We start from the raw sequence: 24,094 nt of genomic DNA, 5'->3' as shown, positions 1-24,094 counted from the left end.
ACAAACCGAAAGTGAAACAGTGTTTGGACCTCAGCACAAATCATCGCTGCTGACAAGACTTAGTTCTTGAAAATTGTTTTTCAAGGAAACTTATTATAAATACCTTGAAAATAGTCAGATTTTTTAAAATGGTACGAATAATTTAGATATTTTTTGTAGTCGTATGTATTCCTACGCCAGAGTACAATATAGTCTCGTTCACCTCGACGCTCGGCTGTCTCCGTAAATCTCCGACAAGCAGAGAGTGAAAGTCGGAGATTTACGGTGTCAGCCGAGCGTTTGGTTGAACGAGACTAGAGTTCAATATTGCTTGGATCCATACAATTTTCGAGAAATATTTCTATTACTGATACATAGTTTGATCGAATTAATTTTATCTTTAAATATTATTTAACATGAGACATATGGGGGTTTCTCGACATGCTTGTCGAAAAAGTCCAAAATTCATATTATAAAAATGTGCGTAATTCAAATACAAATTAGAAACTTGTCATGCAAAATAACATGTATTATTGATATTAAAATAAATAAGCATCGACAAAATCAACTCCCGTCAGTTCTTCAGTACTTTGATTTATATTTGAAATGTTTAGAATTATCGAAAATATGTCCTAATCGTTTTACTTTAATTTCGAAAATAAAAGTTGTCTCAATGACTGTTTCCAATGCCCAACGTTTTCAGTCATGTTGTCGTTCAATGTTCGTACTGCATTCACATGTATGGCATATTTGTAAGACTATGACAAGATTGAGAAGATTGGCGAGATCAGAAAACAACAGAACTTGCTGATGCTGTCCTGTTGATCGCTGGGAGTATGGCGGACACTCGCTGATGTATTCCGTCATTCCTCGCTGTCATCCGCACTGGCCCGGCACAGGGGCTAATTAATTGTGGCTCGTTAGGTGTGATAATTAACGAGCATCTACTGTCACCGGGCTCATAAACCGACTGTCCCGCTGTTAGCCGGGTCACCCTAGCTGTGTCTGAACAGGTAAACCATCTATTAGAGCAAAGGTCCTTGTTTTCATAAACATTTACTGTTAACTCCTACCTGTTAGTTTTTCTTTAAATCTAGTTTTTTTTTTAAATCAAAGACGAATTTTGTGTCCAATAAATTTAAAAATGTCATAGAAATTACAGATTATGTTATATAAATTTTAGACCATCAAATGTGTTCTGTCGTTGCTGCTATGAGGAGACTGATGTTTTGAAAGATGATGGTCGTGACCCCGACACCCTACAGGCAATGACGTCACCCCGTGACCCGGCGACAGGGTACAGCTCTGAAAAAAGCACACGTCTCCCTCCCGACTCCCGGTCACAGATCTCGTGTGGGGCCTGCAGCCTCCGGATTTTTCACAGATACATGCTACTCCCCACTTTCAGTGTCTAGGATAACGAAACTCCAGATAAGTAAGGTTTTGATTTCAGTACTTAGTATGTAGGTAAATTGGAAATTACAATCAAAGCTTTGGGTTAAAGAGAGTCTTAAAGCACCTGCATTAATCAGATTATCATGTTTATTCAGTTTTATTGAAGACGATTTTTAAAATGATACATACACCTGTGAATGTGCTCCGTTTTAATGTCCTTTCGTAATCACGATGACTTCAATGTGATCATAATTTATCTGTATCATTTCATCGCAGAAGATTTAAAGCCGTCAATTATTAAAGTCCTGTTTTGACAATCGATCGTTGATATGGTATGAATTATTTTGGGATATTTTGTTGATCTACTGTGTAGACGATCAGTAGGTGAAGCGTGCGCCTCGTCTCAAAAAGTTCTTTATCCCGCAAGGTTCTCTGCAGATAATAGTTCTTTATTGAAAAAAAAAGTGACAGTGATTATTGAAAGTTGAGCTCATTTAAAAAAATGATGAGGAATATTAAGGTTATGAATGAATAGAGCCGCTGCCTTTGTTGGAGTGAAATGATGAGGAACTGTCTGGCGAGTTTCAGAAATCGTTGATATATTTGACACGGCGGTGTTCATTTTTCTTAATTCAGGGACGCATCTAAAGAGATATAGGGGATTCATCGCCCCGGCATAGAGAAAGAGAGGGAAATTATCGCCCAATATATACATTTTTGTCAACTCTCCACTCTGAATGTTTCTGCTTTGCTTGATTTTAAACATTACTAGCGAGGATTCATCGCCCCGACATAGAGAGAGAGGATCATCGCCCTGACATAGAGAGAGAGGATTCATCGCACCGGGTCCGAAAGGTTGGTGGTTCACAACCAAATTTAGATTATCTTATTTTAGAAACGTTAATGACAAAAAGGAAAATTAACACGCTAATTAATAGTTCATTTTAAAATAAATATCAATTCGGTTGAACATATTTTACGCTATTGTATAGACAGTTCATTTTGAAATGATATGAAGAACTAGAACAATTGCAACGAGAAACACAATTAAGTGTCGATGTTAGTCCTAATTTTTGTGATTGTTTTCAATATTTGATACTTGGTATTGGCACTTTAATTATGCGTCTGAAGATGGCAAGATATAAGCTGCAGAATTGGCTGAAAAATCGAATTTTGCAGTTCTGCAAACATAGCCGCAAATGTGTAGATTGCTTTTCAATTAATTAATCTCTGTTAGAATGGGGTTCTTTACTAATTTTACAATAGTCAGAAGGTTTAAAATAAAACGCCGTTCCATGAAATTCAGAAACCGGAAATCTCTTTATTCTGTGCCGGAAATAAACTTGAGATTATTTAGAAAGAAAATTTCGAGATAATCTTACCATTTAAAAGAATACAAGTATCGAAAGCAGCCAAGAAACCATCTTTATATTTGAAAAAAAAAATCATTTTTGCTGAATTAGTAAAAGATATACCTACAAACAGATCAGTCAGAAGTACTGTCCTTCACAAAAATTATGTGCAGGGAAATAAACAAAATTTAATTCATTAATTTAAATCTTTGTAAAGGACCCAACTGATTACATTGCATATGTTAATGTGATAAAGATATAATAAATAGGAATGGTAGGATGATGTACCTATGCTTGACTTGGGGACACAAATTACAATGTGTGCTTCGTTTAAACTTTTTGTTTCAAAGTAGATTAGAAACTTACTCCGCATATAGAGAAATAAAAAATAGTTTGTGGTTTTATGGATGGCACCTTTAGTTTCACATGTTCCATGAGCAACTAAGTAATTCTTGGGGATTTATGGTGAGGTTCCTTGAAATCGCTAGTTAAAATAAATCTTTTCAGTGTTACGATTTTGGGTGTGTTGGAATCACAGTTTCTTCTCAAACGGAATTTACAGATCGTGTAATTCATTACATGTATTGTATTACCACGATTTTAACGATCATGATTGACTGCATGAAACTATAGAGAACACATATATACATTATACAAGCTCGACCATTTAAAAATTATATAAATTGAATTTCAACAGAATGTGGAACTCCGTGTAAATCCACCGTAAATAGTGATCACAGCTGTCAGGTGGCTCCCTTCTTCCTCCATCAAACAAAGAATCATTATCTTCTTTCAATTAATTCAAGGCAGATTTACATCTCAAAGTTAACAAAGGTCCGGAGACTGAAAAAGACTCTTCTGTAAAGGAGGGAAATTCAATGTCTCATAAACAAGTGTTCCCCTGGGCAAGGGATGCTTTACGGGGCAGGTGGGAAAATGGGGGTCTTTGGGACGAAGGAGTGTTAAGATAACTTACAACCTCTACAATTTTCTTCCTCATACAATTCACGCCCTCCAGGACTAAGCATCGGTGCCCGTAATGAAAAAAACCCTTTGTCGCCCGCTTTCTTTGGATACAAATTAACAGTTCAGCGGCGAAACCTGAGATAGCTATAGTTAGCTTTTTATTGACAGTTTATTTTAAAAGGTTAAAACCCCTTATTTCACTCTTAAGAATTTGAAATTACAAGCTCGTGTGTCAAATTTATTAAACCCGTTGAAGAAATCAAGACAGGTCCACAAAATATTATAGAAGCATGCTGGGGGTGTAATTGTTTGTAATTATGCGGTGATGACATCTCAAGAAAAGTCCGCTGAAAATTTGCGAGCTTGGTTATTCAGAAGAAACCATAATGTGTTTGATTATATCTTTTCGGAAGGTCAGATAAGAGCAAGTTCTATTGTGGCCCCATCATTGAGGCGTTCTATGTCGGCCGTCCGTCAAGTCTACACAGCGAGCTTTTGAACGTTATCCTATTTCATACTATTAAATACCACAGCTTTTAAGTGAGTCAAATTGATTTTTAATAAGGAGTTGTGTTTCGGTTTATAAGGACGAAATTATGCATTTTCATAATATAATTATGCCTATCGAATTATAAGTTACTCATACGTCATAATTTATTGAGAACACCAATAAGGGACTTTATGAGGGTGACGATTATAATACCTTTTTTTGGTTTAAAAAAAATTGTAAAAACATGTAAATGGCGTGTTCGCGCGTTAGTAATTGGGTCGATATATACACATGTACATGTGCATACTAAATTTTAATATGTAATGTAAACATGGATTAAAAATATAAAAACGACCTCCATAAACAGAGCAGCAAAAATAAAAACTGAAACAAATGCGCGAATTTAAACTGTTCAGAATGAGTGGGTATTCTTGTCTCTGAGGCTATTAACAAGGCATCGTGATGCTGAATTGTGGTATTATTGCCTGGTACAGACTTGTTCTTGTAAACCAAACAGTGGCCCGGCAGTCGCTAGGGCCGGCCGCTCTGTCATTATCCCACCCTGGACCAGGTTTTGTCTCTCATTATGACACCCAGACTTTTTAGTGCCTTCATTATCTGGATATGAAGATGTCAGAGTGGATTTACTCCACATTCCCTCCGCCAGGGCTATTTAGACCACTGGAGGTTTATTTGATTTTAGTATATTCTTTTTCTCATCTCCCTGATGATAAAATCCCCGGTCCTGTTTGACTTTATGTCCGTTCCCTGCAGGTCGCCATTGAAGTCCCAGAGAAGGCCAATAAATTTCATACCTATTACCGGCCCCTCTTTGTATAACCGTAATTGTGGAGAAAATAACAATCTCCCCAGGGTGGGTTCTCCACGGCTAATGTGTACAGAAACAAATCTTGTCAGTCAATGTACCAAGAGAGGATAAAGAGATCAAACATCCATTGACTCATTGTACGTTGTATATAACATCACCACAAGCGTTGCACGATTATCTTCGCTCAAGATGACATCACTGCATTGGTAAGGTTTTTTTTTCGTATTTAGTGGAAATTATTTCAACAAAATGTCAGGAAAAAATACCAGTTTTATAATTTAAAAAGATAAAGAGAAAATTCTTTGACTGTTAAAAAGTACAGTGTATGTTCAGGCGTGAATTATCATTCCATTGAAAGAATCCTACTTTATAATTTATACACGTATATTTTATTCCAATCTGCTCATTTTTACGGCTTTTTTCAAAAATATCATTATCGATGTATGCCATATCAATCTGATCGAGAGTGATCAATAATTTTCAACAGATTAACGACTTTATGCTAATTAGCTAGAGGTGTGTACAGAACACAGCATTATTCCTCGTGTTACACAGGTCTGTGGCTTTCTGTGTGGAAGTTCTTTCATCTTTACCTTTGAATAAAACTCATAAAATATCTTCAATATGACAGGTCTTATGCCACACGGTATAATGTTTTTATTCAAATGATTTATTCCATTTAGTTTAACGGTTTTCTCTGCTGTCTGTTCCTAAATGAGGTGTCTATATCGAGCAAGCCTTTACGCCTCGCTTCTCAAAGCTTGAATATTGATCAGGTGATGCGTCACTTTTATGATTTTAATATTTTTCCTCTCATTGAAATATTGGACATCTGTGGACACACATTGAACAGACCTATCTGGGTAGAAGGTAAATTTTTTTGTAATGTTTAAGAAATATGTTAATGAGGGTATGTCTTTACATTGCCATGAGTTTCTTTATGTTCTATTTGGTCAAGTATCACGATATTTTTCAATGTGCTGGTGTTTGTAACCATAAGAATAAACTTTCTGTAGAAGTTGGCAAAGGCTTTTTTCAAAGATTTTTTTTAAACCTTTAATGCCTATAAATGTCGGAACACATCTTTGGGAGATGTGGGGGCCGGGGGCCTGTGTGAGTTAAGTCCCTTTGTTACTAGATTACTGTGGATGTATACGGGCTCGTGAAGTGAACTCGGTTAGCCTTTCTTGGGATTTGTTTAGAGGGGATGGACACTGAGTATCAATGAACGGGGGACTTGTTTAAAAGAGCATTAATTTGAGATTAGCGGGCCCCTGACTCATGATTTTGTTTTTAATGTTCCAGTTTTTAAGTGCTATAAAGCCTAATCTTATTTTACTTTTTGTAATGGCAAGCTTTGATTTTCTTATAAGCAGGGACTTTCTTATCCTGTCTTAAAGAGTCAGTTTATGTTTTAAATTGCTGAAGTCTGTTGTAATCGTATAAATAACAAAGTTTACTGAATGTACATGTAGGTAGGATTTGATAGTGCGGACAATATATAAATCAAAAGTAAGAGACTTTTACTTTATGATTTTTTGTTTATTATATTGTTTTAGCCAAAATGCTGAATACGTCATCAGTTTAAGATTGATTTGCCTCTTATGGAAATTAAAAAGAAAAAAAGCAGTGTTTGTATGCTTGGGGATACAGTTTTATTAATTAATATGCTATTGACTTGCAGTCGTTTTGGGTTGCGCTGAATACATATTTAGTACCGTTTAAGTAGCCGCAATGGAGTGATATTGCTCTCCAGAGAAATTACACGATATATTGGACAGAATGCCATCGTGAGAATTCGGGGTATTGGGGTATTGAAAGTCCATCGCTAATAAGATAAATACAAATATTGAGAGCTTTCTATCAGGTGATAAAAGCTGGGTTAGTCATGGTATGGCCAGTAATTCACCATCTACTCACTGTGAACGTGCTAAGTATCCGACAGTGGCCGATATCCCTGTACCAACCAGTGGAATAGCCGCTTACACTAAAACGACAGGTTGTTATTACATGTTTTTGATGAATTTTTTTTTAGGTATTTATCATTTATTATCTTGAACTAAGATTTTTTCTTTCCGACTTCTTGCATGTAAAGATGAACTGCATACAACCCAATTATTTATTTACCTTCTTGTGAAAAAAAGAAGATGTATTATATTTAGCACATAATTATTATGAAAATTGGCACAACTCCTATTTTACCCGTGGCGGATTATATAACTATCTTTTTGTACGATGGTAAAGGAAAAAAATTATTCGTTCTGGAGTTTGTTTGGTATTGTATGTCAAATATATTTCCTTATAATTTTAAAATCCTGACCGTAGTAGTTTTCCTTTTTAAAATTTCGTTTAAAGCTTTATGTAGACCTCTTATACATGAATTTACATGAATAAGGATCAGATTCCATCGAATCGCATTTTTAAAAAAAAGGGGGGGGGGTCTGTTTAGTAATTCTAATTACGTCCTATCTCAGGGGTTTAAATGTCGCAAAGTATATTTTTTATTTTTTAAAAAATTCGTTCTTCTTTATATTTTTTTTCTTTTTCCTCACTGCTTGCTAAAAAAAAACAAGAAACATACATCTATTAATTAAATTTCTGTTTTGTTTTTAATGTAGAGAAAAGGATTTAAAAAATCCACTGAAATATTCTCATTTGAATTTGAATAAATATGTAATTTTTTATTAATTGAATCACCAGTACCTATAGAAAGCCGGTGTTTTCTGAAGTCAGAACTAATATCTTTTTATGTCAAGCACGCGTAACCAACCTACTACATAATGTATGGTTTATGACCCACACGACTTTAACTTTTAAATCAATTCCATTGTAATTCATGTAATTTAACAATGTTTCTTAACACATAACAGATAAAAAACATCTTTATGTCTTTTCATGTCTGTAATTTTATTCTATTTTGTGCCCTGTCGTCCCTAATCCCCTGCTGTAATTATGTCTCTTGAATTGACCCACAAGAAAGAATTACAGTCAGCAGGTCCTTCATATATTATACAACTAATGTCACCCCGGGGGTGCGCGCGCGGGGCCCTGATTGTTATGGGTGTTCGTCCCGACCCATCGTCCTAAATTGATTCTGACAGGACACAGGGACGTTTTGATCACTCAATATGACACTTGATCACTTACAAATCACAGGAATTATTTATGCCCTATGTATTGCTCCTTCTTGTCTGTGAGTTTTCGGTATTCAGAATCTATATCAGTCTAGCCCCAGAAAGAAAAAAAACCCTGGGGTTTCGTAATAGAAAATGTAAACGGCGGTAAGTTTTTACGTTGAATAATTCATTTTTGCAAGTTTTTGTATTTTGAATAGTTTCTTTTATCAGCTTCTTGCAATCTGGCAATGTTTTGCAATGTTTTCATTAAGCATAATGTACATACTATTTAATTTCCGTGTGAACATGTTGTTCTCATAGCTGCTGTGTATTTCCTTTTTCTAAATAAATGTAATTTAAAACTCTTCATATCTAATATTTAAAGATTCTTCTTAAAGATGCTTCATATATGAATTAATTCTCGCGATTTTAAACAAAGAACCCTTCCGTGTCACAATAATTTTTGAATGGTTAGATTTCTGTGGAGAGGTCCCAGTTCGTTGTTGTGTAGACAGAGTGACTGTTTATTGTGTGGGGAGAGCGGCACTTCCCAAGAGAACTCTACCAGAGTAGAGACACTCTACAGGTACAAGTGCATTCGAGATTTTTTAGATTTAATTAGATCACTTTATTAAGCACAAAAGGGAACGAGATTTTCTATTGGTTTAGTCTTAGACCCTGTCAATTTTAAATTCATAAGCTGAAAAGAACTGAAGTGCAGACATCTTAAAGACCACAGCTGTCTTTTATCATGGAATTTTAAAGGTGAGAGATTCCACAACCTGTTAATTTAGATCTTGTTGAAAAAAAAGTTTAAATAAACAGCGAAAGTAATAATGAATTAAAAGGATGTAAAAGGATGGTTTAGTTCAATGTTAAGTAGATTTACTTCAAAGACTTTTTTATTTTCACAAGTAAATGATGAGTCCCCCTTGTAATTACGTGATGTACAAGAGAATGGATTTCTTCGGCCTGTCACTGAATATTTCAAAGACATGTTATACGCTGTTTCAGATTGTTTTATGTGTAAGGTAGAATTAAATGCTACAACAAATTTTATTGTCAAGAATGGTTAGCTTATATAACTAATGAATAATATATACGATGATAGAAATATTTTGAATTTATTCATTTTAAATATTATATTGCGTTAATCGTGATCACTCAGTGGTCACTCTAATTTAAAATTGAAAATTTTAAAATTAAGAGGCAAAATTTAAGACACTCTTTCACCAGAAAAGCGTAGTTAATTTGATGGCTAGATTTAATTAAAAGAATGTTAAGTAATTTTAATACAATGTAGCACGTTTACAATGTATGTAAACAAAGAAAATAATCGATTACAATCACGGGTTGGACGCACGTGTGTAAGTTAGGTGAGAAGTGACGTTTTCCATGTATATATGTACACATACATGTATAGAGAGACTAAGTATGTGGATAAAACGTAGTAAAATAGAATAAAATAAAATAGATAGTAAGTTGTTTGTGTCTGGGTAGTGTCCAATGTTATACATCTCAAGGGGGATCACTCTTTTCTGTCCACGGCTGGGGTCTGTGTACATACAGCAGTTGTAATCCTCCGTAAGTGTTAAGGATTATCAACACTTTCCTCGAGTGTGTGATTTCATTAATCTCTAAGTAAGAAAAAGATCACATGCAAACATGGATGATCGGGTAGATTGTTGACATAATTTACAACCTTTATGTAACGTGAAAAAGCTGCATGGATTAATTTATATGACAGAGCATCATTCACCAACTGATCAAAGGTTATATTTTAGTAACTTTTGAATCTAAAACACATTTAAACTATGGTTTAACGTGTTAAAATAATGAAATTAATCTTTTATGTAACTTTTTTTTTACACCAATAATATCTATTAATTTTGTAAATACTAACTAATGGACTTTACAGCGTATGTTAATGATTTCGGAATGAATGTTAAGTAACTTATTTTGTAGGTTAAACGATAAAAGAAAACTGTAAAAATTGCTTTATTTATAATTAATAATGATGCTTTCCTAAGGAATGTTCAAAATACATGTTTATTTGCTTAATGGTTTTTTAAGTAGTGTACTTTAAGTTCAAATTAGTTGAAAGAACATTTAAACATTTTACAGGCAAAAGAAAAAATACAGTCTAGACAATATACTGAAAATTACACAGCGTGAGTGTAAAGGAAGTAGATTTTTTTTTCGACGAGTTAAACAATAGAGAGGATATAGTATGAGCTTATCCAATCAACTCCCTGCCGCCCTTGTTTATTGCTATTCATATATATTAAACTTTTCAATCATTATAAGCTATTGAATTTGAAAGTGTTTGATTGAATTTCATAGAATGGCCATGTCATCCCAGCATGACCCCCCCCCCCACGACTTATCACCCCCTTCCTTCTTTAAATTGACACCGATGTTTCCTGCATTAGAGCCAGGGAAAACGGCCTCACAGCTCCTGACTAAAGGCTCTAATTGAGAGACAAACAAACAAACAAAGTCAACAAGCCTTGCAGTCATTATTTGCCATGCTTCCTGTTTTGTAAGGAGGGTTTAAATGGTCATTGTAGCCTTTTAGGGCAATATTGACACTTTTGGAGTGAGAGTCACACTAGATTATTCCTACCGCGCTCTTTACACAGTCATTTTCTTGTCAAACACCTCTCAAGTGTTGTCCTAACTTTTCTGAATATTTTTTTTCCAGAGTCCACTCCAGACGTAGCGGCCAGTCTGTTCCACCTTAATTCAAAGTAAGGTAAGCAATTGAATTTAATATTTCTAAAACTTTTTTTTTTATATTATGTATCTGTAAGATAATTTCATCAGTGCTTAATCATACACTTCTTTTAATCTAAATATTTTGATAAACATACTTTAATTGCAAAGGTTTACTTATATTTATATCCAGGCCAGAGGTTGTCAGTTATATATTGTGCTTAAAGCAATATGAGCTGTATTTTTTTTTTAGAATTTTATTTTGCTGCAAAAACCTGCTAGTATGATAAGTCTGCATGTAACTTAAACTTTTATGATAAATAAGATTTGAAGAAATCATTTATTTTTGTCAGAAGAAAGATTTCTCTTTTAAGGAATATATAGCGGGTCAATTTTTGTACAGGACGACAATAATTCAATTTTGCTTCAATTAAGACTCCGTAATGACTTTTCCACTAAAATAAGGCTAACAGAAATTAACAAACCATGATATTTTTTGTCATTTAGTAGTAAATAACATTTTCATAAAAAAAAAATTTATGAGTGCATGTGTATATTTCCTATATAATTAAAAAAAATAAAAAAACATGTGATTTGTTTTGGTCCCTTTTTAGCTCACCTGAGCTGAAAGCTCAAGTGAGCTATTCTGATCACATTTTGTCTGTCGTCCGTCTGTCCGTCTGTCTGTCTGTCCGTCTGTCCGTCTGTCCGTAAACTTTTCACATTTTCAACATCTTCTCAAGAACTACTGGGCCAATTTCAACCAAACTTGGCACAAATCATCCTTAGGCAAAGGGGATTCAAAGTTGTGAAAATTAAGGGTCACACTCGTTTTCAAGGGGAGATAATTAGAAATTAATGAAAAATTTCGAGAAATTTTCAAAAATCTTCTTCTCAAGAACCAGAAAGCCAGGAAAGCTGAAACTTGTGTGGAAGCATCCTCAGGTAGTGTAGATTTAAAGTTGTGAAATTCATGAACCCTGGATGTAGGGTGGGGCCACAATGGGGGGTCGAAGTTTTACATAGGAATATATAGAGTAAATCTTTAAAAATCTTCTTCTCAGAAACTAATCAGCCAGGAAAGCTGAAACTTGTGTGGAAGCATCCTGAGGTAGTGTAGTTTCAAAGTTGTGAAACTCATGACCCCCAGGAGTAGGGTGGGGCCACAATGGGGGGTCGAAGTTTTACATAGGAATATATAGAGTAAATTTTTGAAAATCTTCTTCTCAGACACTAATCAGCCAGGAAAGCTGAAACTCGTGTGGAAGCATCCTCAGGCAGTGTAGATTCAAAATTGTGAAAATCATGATCCCTGGGGGTAGGGTGAGGCCACATTAGGGGGGGGGGGTGTTAAAGTTTTACAAAGGAATATATAGAGTAAATCTTTAAAAATCTTCTTCTCAGAAACTAAACAGCCAGGAAAGCTGAAACTTGTGTGGAAGCATCCTGAGGCAGTGTAGATTCAAAGTTGTGAACATCATGATCCCTGGGGGTAGGGTGGGGCCACATTGGGGGGGGGGGTGTTAAAGTTTTACAAAGGAATATATAGAGTAAATCTTTGAAAATCCTCTTCTCAAAAACTAATCAGCCAGGAAAGCTGAAACTTGTGTGGAAGTATCCTCAGGTAGTGTAGATTCAAAGTTGTGAAAATCATGACCCCCAGGGGTAGGGCGGGGCTCAATGGGGGGTCGAAGTTTTACATAGGAATATATAGAGTAAATCTTTAAAAATCATCTTCTCAGAAACTAATCAGCCAGGAAAGCTGAAACTTATGTGGAAGCATCCTCAGGTAGTGCAGATTCAAAGTTGTGAAAATCATGATCCCTGGGGGTAGGGTGGGGAACAACGGAGGGTCGAAGTTTTACATAGGAATATATAGAGTAAATCTTTAAAAATCTTCCTCTCAGAAACTAATCAGCCAGGAAAGCTGAAACTCGTGTGGAAGTATCCTCAGGCAGTGTAGATTCAAAGTTGTGAAGTTCATGATCCCTAGGGGTAGGGTGGGGCACAATGGGGGGTCGAAGTTGTACGTAGGAATATATAGAGTAAATCTTTAAAAATCGTCTTCTCAGAAACTAAACGGCCAGGAAAGCTGAAACTTGTGTGGAAGCATCCTCAGGCAGTGTAGATTCAAAATTGTGAAAATCATGATCCCTGGGGGTAGGGTGAGGCCACATTAGGGGGGGTGTTAACGTTTTACAAAGGAATATATAGAGTAAATCTTTGAAAATCTTCTTCTCAGAAACTAATCAGCCAGGAAAGCTGAAACTTGTGTGGAAGCATCCTCAGGTAGTGTAGATTCAAAGTTGTGAAAATCATGACCCCCAGGGGTAGGGTGGGGCCACAATGGGGTGGTCGAAGTTTTACATAGGAATATATAGAGTAAATCTTTAAAAATCTTCTTCTCAGAAACTAATCAGCCAGGAAAGCTGAACCTTATGTGGAAGCATCCTCAGGTAGTGCAGATTCAAAGTTGTGAAAATCATGATCCCTGGGGGTAGGGTGGGGCACAATGGAGGGTCGAAGTTTAACGTAGGAATATATAGTGTAAATCTTTAAAATTCTTCTTCTCAGAAACTAATCAGCCAGGAAAGCTGAAACTTGTGTGGAAGCATCCTCAGGTAGTGTAGATTCAAAGTTGTGAAAATCATGACCCTCAGGGGTAGGGTGGGGCCACAATGGGGTGGTCGAAGTTTTACATAGGAATATATAGAGTAAATCTTTAAAAATCTTCTTCTCAGAAACTAATCAGCCAGGAAAGCTGAAACTTATGTGGAAGCATCCTCAGGTAGTGCAGATTCAAAGTTGTGAAATTCATGAACCCTGGATGTAGGGTGGGGCCACAATGGGGGGTCGAAGTTTTACATAGGAATATATAGAGTAAATCTTTAAAATTCTTCTTCTCAGAAACTAATCAGCCAGGAAAGCTGAAACTTGTGTGGAAGCATCCTGAGGCAGTGTAGATTCAAAGTTGTGAAAATCATGACCCCCAGGGGTAGGGTGGGGTCACAATGGGGGGTCGAAGTTTTACATAGGAATATATAGAGTAAATCTTTGAAAATCTTCTTCTCAGAAACTAATCAGCCAGGAAAGCTGAAACTTGTGTGGAAGCATCCTGAGGCAGTGTAGATTCAAAGTTGTGAAAATCATGACCCCAAGGGGTAGGGTGGGGCCACAATGGGGGGTCGAAGTTTTACATAGGAATATATAGAGTAAATCTTTGAAAATCTTCTTCTCAGAAACTAATCAGCCAGGAAAGCTGAAACTTGTGTGGAAGCATCCTCAGGCAGTGTAGATTCAAAGTTGTGAAATTCATGATCCCCGGGGGTAGGGTGAGGCACAATGGGGGGTCGAAGTTGTTCATAGGAATATATAGAGTTAATCTTTAAAAATCTTCTTCTCAGAAACTAAACAGCCAGGAAAGCTGAAACTTGTGTTGAAGTATCCTCAGGTAGTGTAGATTCAAAGTTGTGAAAACATGATCCCTTGGGGTAGGGTGAGGCCACATTGGGGGGGGGGGGGTGTTAAAGTTTTACAAAGGAATATATAGAGTAAATCTTTTAAAATCTTCTTCTCAGAAACTAATCAGCCAGATGATTCTTTTTAATTGTTAAGACTTTGGCTCCAGGACAATTCTTCGGCCTCACAAGAAGGTTCAGAGTTTGATGTAGCTTTATATCCCATATATAAACAATTGTAAAGGATCTTTTTGAGGACTGCAATACTCAACATGTGATATGACTATAAAATCATCCTGTTAGAAAAGGGACTAATGATTATAAACATAAGAATATCCAGGGGGGGAAATGGATTTTATTTTTACAGGATCTACATGTATTATTGTACATTGTCCAGATTGTTTGTATTATGACTTCATTAAGCTGATTTGATCATACCCATTGTTCCTCAGGTGAGCGATGTGGCCCATGGGCCTCTTGTTTTAATAATCTATTCTAAATATCATAAATAGGTGGGTTTTTTTAAAATTCAGATTCATCTTCAAAAATCAGTACATTTTCAGAAAATTTTAAATCAAATTGAAGTTGGTACTCTTCCAAGCCACAGTGATATACATGTCCATGATTTAACATTTAATGCATGGATTATTTGACGATGATTATGTCACCATATCTAAATTTTCAAGGAAATTTCGAGATAAGCGTTTATCTCATATATAATTTGTGTAGGAGGTATTACACAGTTACACAAATTTGGTACTAATTTTTCTAATAAAGTTTTAAAATCAATAAACGTTTACATCACATTAAAGGCTATGCAAAGACAATTGGGATTGATGGGCATTTAGAGGTTTAGGATGTTTGTGTGAGAAATGGATAAATTCCACGGCTTTATCTTGTCATTTGTTAGCACTGGTCAAGTAAAGTTGACAATTTGTTTCTGTTTAGTAAGCTTCTGTAGATCAGCAGTGTAAACGAGGGAGATAAGTGACCAGTGATCTATTATTACCGGCCGGCCCTTTGTTTCATCTCCCCGCGCTCCTTTATAGCTGAATAAACAAGCATTACATTGATTTAAATACTTATTCAATAAGATGAAAGAATACAATTTTGACTCACATAAGCCATTGTAGTTTAGATTCCTAGAAATGTAACTATTTGTTTATGGAAGATTAATATTTTACATGACACGGATAAAAAAAAATCAATACCCTAATTTATTTTTCCATCTTTGATAGAAAATGCCATGTCTTCTGTTAGTTCTGTATTGTTTTTATTGGGTAGAAAGGAATGTTTTTAATAAGTCTCATTGTTTTCTTATCTGTCATCTTAACCTGGGGGATAAATCCAACAAGACTTATCAATGAGACTCCCTGATAAACAATCATAATTCATATTGCTCCAGTAATCCCAGGAATAGCCCGGGTATTATTGAATATCATTCCTGCTAAATCCCCAATATTAATAGAAAGTGCCCATCTCCGGGGCCACCAGAGGACAGGCAGCAATGCCAGAGGAAGCATGTCTGGGTTGTAAGGCCCCGCGACGACGGTAATGATGCTTTGGTGGAACATCAGATTATTAATGTCAGAGTTATAGTTGACAGGGTTAGTCACAGTGGTTTAAGTAAACTAAAACAAAGTCAGGCACTGCTCAAAATTGTGAAAAAGTCAGAAATGAAGGGATAGGGAGAGGTCATGAGTTGAAATGAAAATAGGTAAATTTGAGAACTCTCCGTATCATTTAGTGTCTTTATTTTGTTTTATAGAGAGCATATTAATACCATTTAAGATTTGGGGATTTAAGTGACATTTTCTTTTTCGTTTTTATTTTAGAAGGACATCTGTTATGTGAAGTAACACCCAGGAAATGATGGCGTTGTTTTGGTCGGCCTTGTGTTTGTTATTTTTGCCATGCTCCTATGGATCTATCAATTTCACTCTCCAGGAAGAGGAACCCCTGGGAACACTGGTGGGCAACATTCCAAAGGAGAGTAGCCTGGGAAACAACATGACTGACCAAGAGTTCCAAAGTCTCAAATACGATTTCTTGGACCAAACCAAAATGGCTTCTTTGTTTACCATCAATAATGACAATGGAAATATTTATACTGCAGTTGTGATTGACAGAGAGACAGAGTGCAGCTTTAAAGAAGTTTGTTCTTTAGATTTTGATGTGATGGTGCGTTCAAGTGTCAGTACAAAGTATGAAATAATCTCAGTGAACATTCTTATTCTGGATATCAATGACAAGAGTCCAACATTTCAACCTGATGTGATCACAGTGCAGATATCTGAATCAGAAGCCATCGGAACAACCATTGGCATAGAAGGAGCAACAGACTCTGATTCCAGTGCTATAAATAGAATCCAGAGCTATAAAATTGTTCCTAGTGATGGTCCATTTGGATTAAATGCGACAAAAAAAGATGGCGGATATATATTGAAACTAGTTTTACGTAGGATCCTGAACAGAGAGCAGATAAACTCGTACCAGGTGAGCATTGTGGCCTATGACGGAGGACTGAACCCTAACTCAGGGACTTTGTCAGTGACGGTGGAGGTCACGGACGACAATGATAACTCCCCAGTCTTCACGCAGAGCGTATATGAGGCAAAAGTCAGGGAAGGAGTCAAAAGGGGTACATCTGTACTTAAAGTGTCTGCCTCTGATGCAGATGAAGGAAAGAATGCAGAGATCAGGTACCACTTCAGTCCAACTCAGTCAGATCTGGACGAAATAAAGAAGATTTTTGCGATCAATGACACCAGTGGAGATGTTCTAGTTGTGGGGGATTTGGTGTATGAGGCGGGCAAGGTGTATGAGATCAGTATTGAGGCCACAGATCTGGGCCAGCAGCCGGCTGTGTCTCAGTGCATCGTCAGGATCACCGTTGAGGATTTCGGAAACAACCCTCCCATAGTACGAGTCAACTTCTTGTCCTCCAACAGTATTGGCATGGTCAACGTATCAGAATCCTCCAAACCAGGGCTAGTGATTGCACATGTAAATGTTGAAGATACTGACTCTGGCTCCAATGGAATAGTGACATGTGATATCTCTGACAGTTCTTTTGCTTTGGAGGCTGTGCAAGGAAAGGGGTATGTTGTGCTTATAAAGTTGGATTTGGACAGAGAGAGCAAAGCCGTCCATAATGTAACTGTAACTTGTCAGGATCAGGGGACCCCCGTCTTAATGTCCACCTCTCACTTCCTTGTCCGCATTGAGGATGAGAATGACCACAGTCCACAGTTCAAGCAAGCCATGTACTTCTCTGCTATCAATGAGAACAATGCTGTCGGAGACTATATTGTGCAGGTTTTGGCTGTTGATGATGATGTAGGCATTAATGCAGCCATACGATATCAGCTCCACTCAGACTCCCACAACATGTTTGCCATCAATCCAGAGACAGGGGTGATCACAGCCAATCAGCGATTCGACAGAGAAACCAATCTCTTCTACAAGTTTACTGTCATTGCCATGGATGGTGGCAGCCCCCCTCAATCCAGCACCGCCTCAGTGCTGCTGAACATCAGTGACATCAATGATAACCCCCCGGTGTTTGAGGTAGCAGAGTTCCAGTTCTTTGTGATTGAGAATTCGGATCCTAATACTAACATTGGATCAGTCAGTGCCACAGACAAAGATGAAGGGAAGAACGGTGACCTTGTGTTCACTCTCTCACCTAACAGTCAAGTTCCTTTCACGGTTCACACCGATGGCAGCATAGTATCCACCAAATCCCTGGACAGGGAACTCAGTAGTAAATATAGCTTTAAGGTCTGGGCTCATGACTTGGGTACCCCCTCACTTAGTAGCCAGATCACGGTCAATGTTTTAGTGGGCGACAGCAATGACAATGCTCCAATTATTGTATACCCCTCGACAGAAAATAATTCGATGTCAATTTCCTATCTGGCTCCCGTGGGTTCTCCTATAGCCAGTATCAAGGCCTATGATTTGGATGAAGAAGGTCCAAATAGTCAGCTGGAATATTTCTTTAATAATGGAAATGAGCTTGACATTTTCTACATAGGAAAAAACACTGGAAAAATTTCTCTTAAGAAAACTTACCATGTCAACATGGACGTTACTTTTGCTGTGTCTGTTATTGTCAGAGATAAGGGAGATAATCCAAGAAGTAACACAACGAATTTCTATATTGTGCTAAAATACTCAAATGGGACGATGGTAGAAGCTCTCGAGGATAATGGCAACAAAAATATTGTCATCACCGTCATCATTGTCTGCTTTACCATTTTGATCTCCGCGGTCATCTTCACAATCATCTGCATTCTTTGTCGCCAGGACAAGAAACTAAAAAAATCTCATCAGCAAGGCCCAGAAAAAAGATTTTATGATGAGAAAATCCCAGAAGTTATAATGGAGGTCACTCCGGACATCAGCGGTGTTCTGTGTAACCCCGGGGACACACCCTCCAAGAAGAAGAAGAAGGAGGTCAGCTTCACCCTGAATGAGGAGAACCCGGACATGTTCCCAGCATACAACAACCCGGGCTTCGACAGGGCCCTCCCTCAGGTAAACATGGGGAGCACTGGTCTCCCTTGGTAATCTAAACTTCTCTTTTGAATTCATGGGTGCTTTTTTTTTTTATAAAATATAATTACTGGTACTTAATAACTAATTACTATTGATGTATAGAGAAAATTTACATAGACAACAATTTTATCATAAATATATATTCAGGTTGGAGGAGGGAATTTGTTTTTTAAGCTTTAATTTAAATAATCACCGTTTTTTTATGTCTTCAAAAAGCTTTAGGAAAAAAAAAAGACATTTTCTTTAAAACAGATAACATGTACATGTACCAGTGTATTAATGTTATTGGATTTAAATATATATCAGCTTTGAGCAATTAGTTTCAAGTGTTTTAACAACAATTCAAATAAATAACATAAACAAAATTGTTGAGGTTGTAGAAAACATTTTGATGTTTTGCAATTATTTCAATCTTCTCAAGTTTACATTTCAAGTTTTTCGGAAACCTTTCAAGTTGATGCTTGACACTTCTTATTATTCACAACACATAATAAGATCTACGGAACTGGTGAAAACATAAATCCCTCTCCACTCACCACACTTATTGTTAGCTTTAACTTTCTTGGGCCCTTTGTTCCTTTATTGGCGAGTACTTCATTTGGAAAAGGTATATTTACAAGTCCAATATTTGGCTGGTCCCTTATTTGCCTGAGCATTCCATTCTCATTCTTCCTTAATTGCTGTGTCAATACCAGAAATCTGATCTTGCACAACAGATGTACCCAGTAGAAACATTCTATTTGACGGGACTTTGCTATTCAGATCTATGGCATGGCAGTCAACAACAGATAGGGGGTATAATATCCTATGGCTGTTTTAAGAAGGGATTAAAAATTTGGGGAACAAATAGCAGTACAGAATATTGGGTCAATATGGTAGCCGGTCGTGGACAACTACCTCCGGACACTTCTATACCCCTCAGCCTTCAATTCAATTAGAATGTGACTCATGACTGAACTTCAATCTGTAAAAACATCATATGTTAACCATATTGTGTTTTTTTTTGTTCTTTAGAATTCTCCAACTCTTCAACCTGATTATGATGGAGCACCCACGACTTTCCAAGGTTTACCCCCCAAATCTCAGTATTCTTTACCTAACAGACCCCCTGTTCACAAACAGGTATGAGTCAAAATATCTGCACAAAAATGTATTACTATTGCTTTGCAGATAAAATTGCATTAAGGGAAATAACTCTTTTTAAAAGACATTTTCTTATAAAAACCCATTTTATTTTGATCAATCAGAGACAGCATTTGCCATCAACAGACAACTTTAGTGATTCTTCAGGGGACACAACTACTGCAGACAGCGGGAGAGGGGGCAGTGACCTTGACCTCAGTCATCCTCAGCGTCAAGGTAAAACTTTATCTGATCGATATAAGATAACATTGTAACCATGTGTCAAAATGTACCATTCTCAGATCTCACATTAGATAGGAAAACAATATATGAGAATTTTATTTCTATATTTTTAGATGATATGGGATCAGAGTATGCCAAACTGAAGCCCCCTGGATCACTACACAAAGTGCACCTCCCACATTTTGACAATTTTATTCAACATACACATGGACACTTAAAATCACAGCCCTACAGTGCTTTATATCCACCTACCACTAACTCAAACAGTTCATCCGGGGAGTGGAATCCATCCTATGTGTGACAGACTTAAGATCCACCCCTTCAATTACAACATGCCTGGATCTTCCATATCATGTACTACAGCTAAAGTTGTTATGTAGCTTGGCTACAGTTGTTGATCTCATTTCTATTGGTGCTTTAATTTTGTTCTTACTGAACCCTTTCATAAATTTGTCTGCAAGCTGATTTTTGTTGTGATGAAATCATCTGCTCCATAGATGAACTTTTACTTGGAAATATTTTTAACTTTCTGCAAGAGTCTATAAATTGGTATACTTTTGTGAATCCAACATGTTAGAGGCAAAGCTAGGCTGGTGCCCTATCCGTATGCTGGTGTCCTATCCATATCCTTATGCTGGCATCCCATCCAAACCAAATCCAAGACCTGCCTTCAATTGTTCAAGAAAAAGTAAGAACTTTATGTTAATCAATTCAGAGTAACTCACCATATTGTGTGAAAATAGTTAATTTATACATGATAATCAAAGAGAAAAATGCTAACTCATTCAAGTTAGGCTCTTTAAATCTACAGCTTTCAATTTTAAATGTCAAGTCTTCTTTTTTCATTTACAAATACATGAAAAAAGAAAACAAAATTTCTTCACTCCATTTTCTAGAATGTAGCCCTCCTCACTGTGTTGTTAAAATAAATAAATTTATGGAACAGTTTCCCTACAAAATCTAAATACTTCATTCTATGGAAAGCAAAAAATGCCCCATGCTAAGCAGCACAGTTCACTCACAAAAACAGGTAATAATCCTGTATCGTTTTTGAACTATGTTATATTTGTTGTTGATTTTTTAATTTTGTGCTGCCCAGCTGGTTAAACACTGAAATTTTCAATAATGCACTCTGTATTTATGGTGTAGTACATGTAATATCTATGTTCCTTTTGTTACAGAGTGGCGACCATGACATTGATGCCACTGAACTATCAGGATGTTGAGTTTCTTCTTCCTTGGCAGAAATCTTTGAATAACATGACATTTTATATTAGCTTTCATAACATGCTAATGGGACTGTGATAGAATCATAGACCTTGTTTAATTTCTTACATGACTGTATGAATAAAACTTATTATTAAAATGTACAAATATTTCTGATTGTGTTTTTTATGCTAATTGATAAAGAAATGCTGATGGACAACTGAACAAGAAATGTAGGTTTGAGTTTTATGCAGCTTGCCCTTTAAGACTCAACATAGGAAAAGGCTGCAGAGACCTGAACCCAAGTTTATAGATCTCAGGTCAAGGTCATTTCATATTTTTATCCCCGTGAGTGGGTGAGATTAGATCAGATAAACCAAGGAAATAAAAAATTTGACCAAGACAAAAATTGATATGTTCTTGACCTCTCTTCAAACTTTTAACTTTGTTAAATCTTTAAAATCTTGATAAACAGTACACTTATAGCCACAAACAATGATTGTAAACAGAGATAAACTGTATATGGCTATGACCTTTAACCTAAAAAAAAATCCTACTTCAAAGTCACTGCACATCCCTATCCCACTGCACTCTCTGGGTGTCATGTGAGTCAGGTAGATATAGAAAATACCAGTATGCTCTAAAAGGATTTTAGCACAGAGGTCTACTATATATGACCTTGACCTCTGATCTAGAATTTGGGTTAAGGTCTCTGTACACCCTTTACCCCAAGGCACTTTTTGTGTGAAGTTTGAGACAGAGTGAACCAAGGGAAGATAAATGATATTTGATCGACAGATGACCGGACTGATAGGGTTCCTGCAGAATGGAGCCCATATTATTTAAGTGTGGTGCCTTACCATTTACCAGCAGTTGCCTTTCAGATTTTTATAAGGGTTTTTGATACCAACTACATCTATTCATTAATTATTCATTGAAGTATTTTGAATTAAATAAATATGCCATCATAACATAGATAATATTGTATACTGTTAACTGTATATTAATATCCCAACTAAGTTACCTATGACAGTTATACAAGCGGAGATGGTTTTATAGCAAACAGAACACAAGTGAAAAAAATCAATGTCAAAAATAGAATTTTCTTTTGAAAAGCATGTAGAATAAGAAGAAAATATGCAAATCACGCCATTTAAAAAAAGGATACCAAATGGGTATAAGAATTCATTGACTTTAATTATGAACAATATATGTAATTTTGTCTTACCACAAAGTTCGATTGTTATTCATATGTTAAAGTACAAAAAGCACATAAACATATACACTGCATGTGCATGCTTGTGTATTTGTGGGCGCATGAGAGAGAGAGAGAGAGAGAGAGAGAGAGAGAGAGAGACACATACACACACACACACACACACATAGACAGCAGACAGAAAGAGAGGGAGAGATATTTTATAAGATATCTTAGTTTTGATCTTTTGTAGACAGAGAATGATTAAAAAGTAGCAATAACTGTAAACTTAATTCAAAGTTAAAACGGAGAAATAAAACCAATACAATCGGAAGAGATATAATGTACTTTGATTAAATAATTATATTTCGCTCATAATATAGCGTTTTTTCAAACATCAGACAATTTTAATATTATACAAATACATGTACTTAGTAAAAATACATAGTGTATATTTAAAGAAACGCAAATTACAGAATAAGTCTTTACTATTTTACATGACATCAATAAAATCTTTATGTTTTGTTAGTGTATATATAGGGAGATAGTTAGTGTACAATGGTTAATTTAACGTGGTCTTCGTACTTAGATATATACAAACATTTCAATTAGTGAATTTTTCTATAAAATTCGTGCGTAACAGGCACATAGCATCGTTTTTGAAAGGGGGGGGGGGGGGCAGACTCATCCCAAAAATCTTGACAAGCAAAAAAAAAAAAGGAAATTTCAACTTTTCCAAATTCTTCAATTTGGGGGCTGGCATATACTCCTCATTTCCTTATTTTGGAAGGTTGGGGGTGTTTTACAAAATCGATTGCTTCCATATTTGGACAGGGACCCGTTGGAAAGAAATATGTTGTTTGCAACTACCCTGCAAGTCTAGATCGGAGTGGGAAGGAGGTCCTGTGCAATCTACTTTACGCTACCTGTTGTATTTAGATGCATCGAGTCCTATTTATTCATTTCACGATCCAAGTTTCTTGAATTGATGACAATTCAGTGGTTACACTATCAATAGGTTCTATAGAAAAATCTAATGCAACAGGTTTCTGCTTAAGTTAAAGGTACTTTTAAGTCGAACAAGGCGGGGGCAATTTGTGGAAAAAAGGCGCTATACATCTTTACTGTGTATCCGGAAAACTGTTTATTAATTATTTAATTAAGATTCTAATAAAAATTTTAACTAGGTGAGATAAATATCTGTAATTTAGGATACTAGTATATGATAGCTTATGGGTTTTGTAAATAATAATAATTTTCTTATAACAGGCCTGCACTCCAAGATATCATAGAACGAAATTCGTCTCCGTTATTAAATTACAAAGCGTACGGGATATTTCGACTTATGATATTCCATCCCATCTTTCAGTTCGCTACTTAAAACATGTCAGTAACGGAAGCAAACAGTTTTAACAATGACAATTTCTTAATTCTCTTGACTGCATTATTTTACAGTGTTAAGAAG

General features: G+C 36.1%; 1 protein-coding gene across 3 annotated transcripts; it reads left to right on the top strand.

Moving 5' to 3' along the window:
• The first annotated feature begins 1,963 nt into the window (after window positions 1-1,963).
• Window positions 1,964-21,606, top strand: LOC128155334 (protocadherin-9-like). Of its 3 annotated transcripts, none has more exons than XM_052816988.1 (7): window positions 1,964-2,229; window positions 10,832-10,882; window positions 16,136-18,842; window positions 19,878-19,985; window positions 20,111-20,222; window positions 20,342-20,916; window positions 21,410-21,606. In XM_052816988.1, exons 3-6 carry the CDS (start codon window positions 16,170-16,172, stop codon window positions 20,527-20,529), a joined length of 3,081 nt encoding a protein of 1,026 aa, XP_052672948.1. In that variant the 5' UTR covers window positions 1,964-2,229; window positions 10,832-10,882; window positions 16,136-16,169; the 3' UTR covers window positions 20,530-20,916; window positions 21,410-21,606. The 3 variants fall into 3 exon arrangements, with proteins under 3 accessions (XP_052672948.1, XP_052672949.1, XP_052672947.1); XM_052816989.1 differs by lacking the exon at window positions 1,964-2,229 and adding an exon at window positions 8,689-8,892 and having other exon boundaries at window positions 10,832-10,877; XM_052816987.1 differs by lacking the exon at window positions 1,964-2,229 and adding an exon at window positions 8,689-8,892.
• Window positions 21,607-24,094: the final 2,488 nt, after the last annotated feature.

Source organism: Crassostrea angulata, chromosome 7, assembly GCF_025612915.1.
Source record: "Crassostrea angulata isolate pt1a10 chromosome 7, ASM2561291v2, whole genome shotgun sequence".
NCBI lineage: Eukaryota > Metazoa > Mollusca > Bivalvia > Ostreida > Ostreidae > Magallana > Magallana angulata.
The sequence above is the reverse complement of the archived record's forward strand: the minus strand, read 5'-3'. Positions and strand labels throughout refer to the sequence as shown.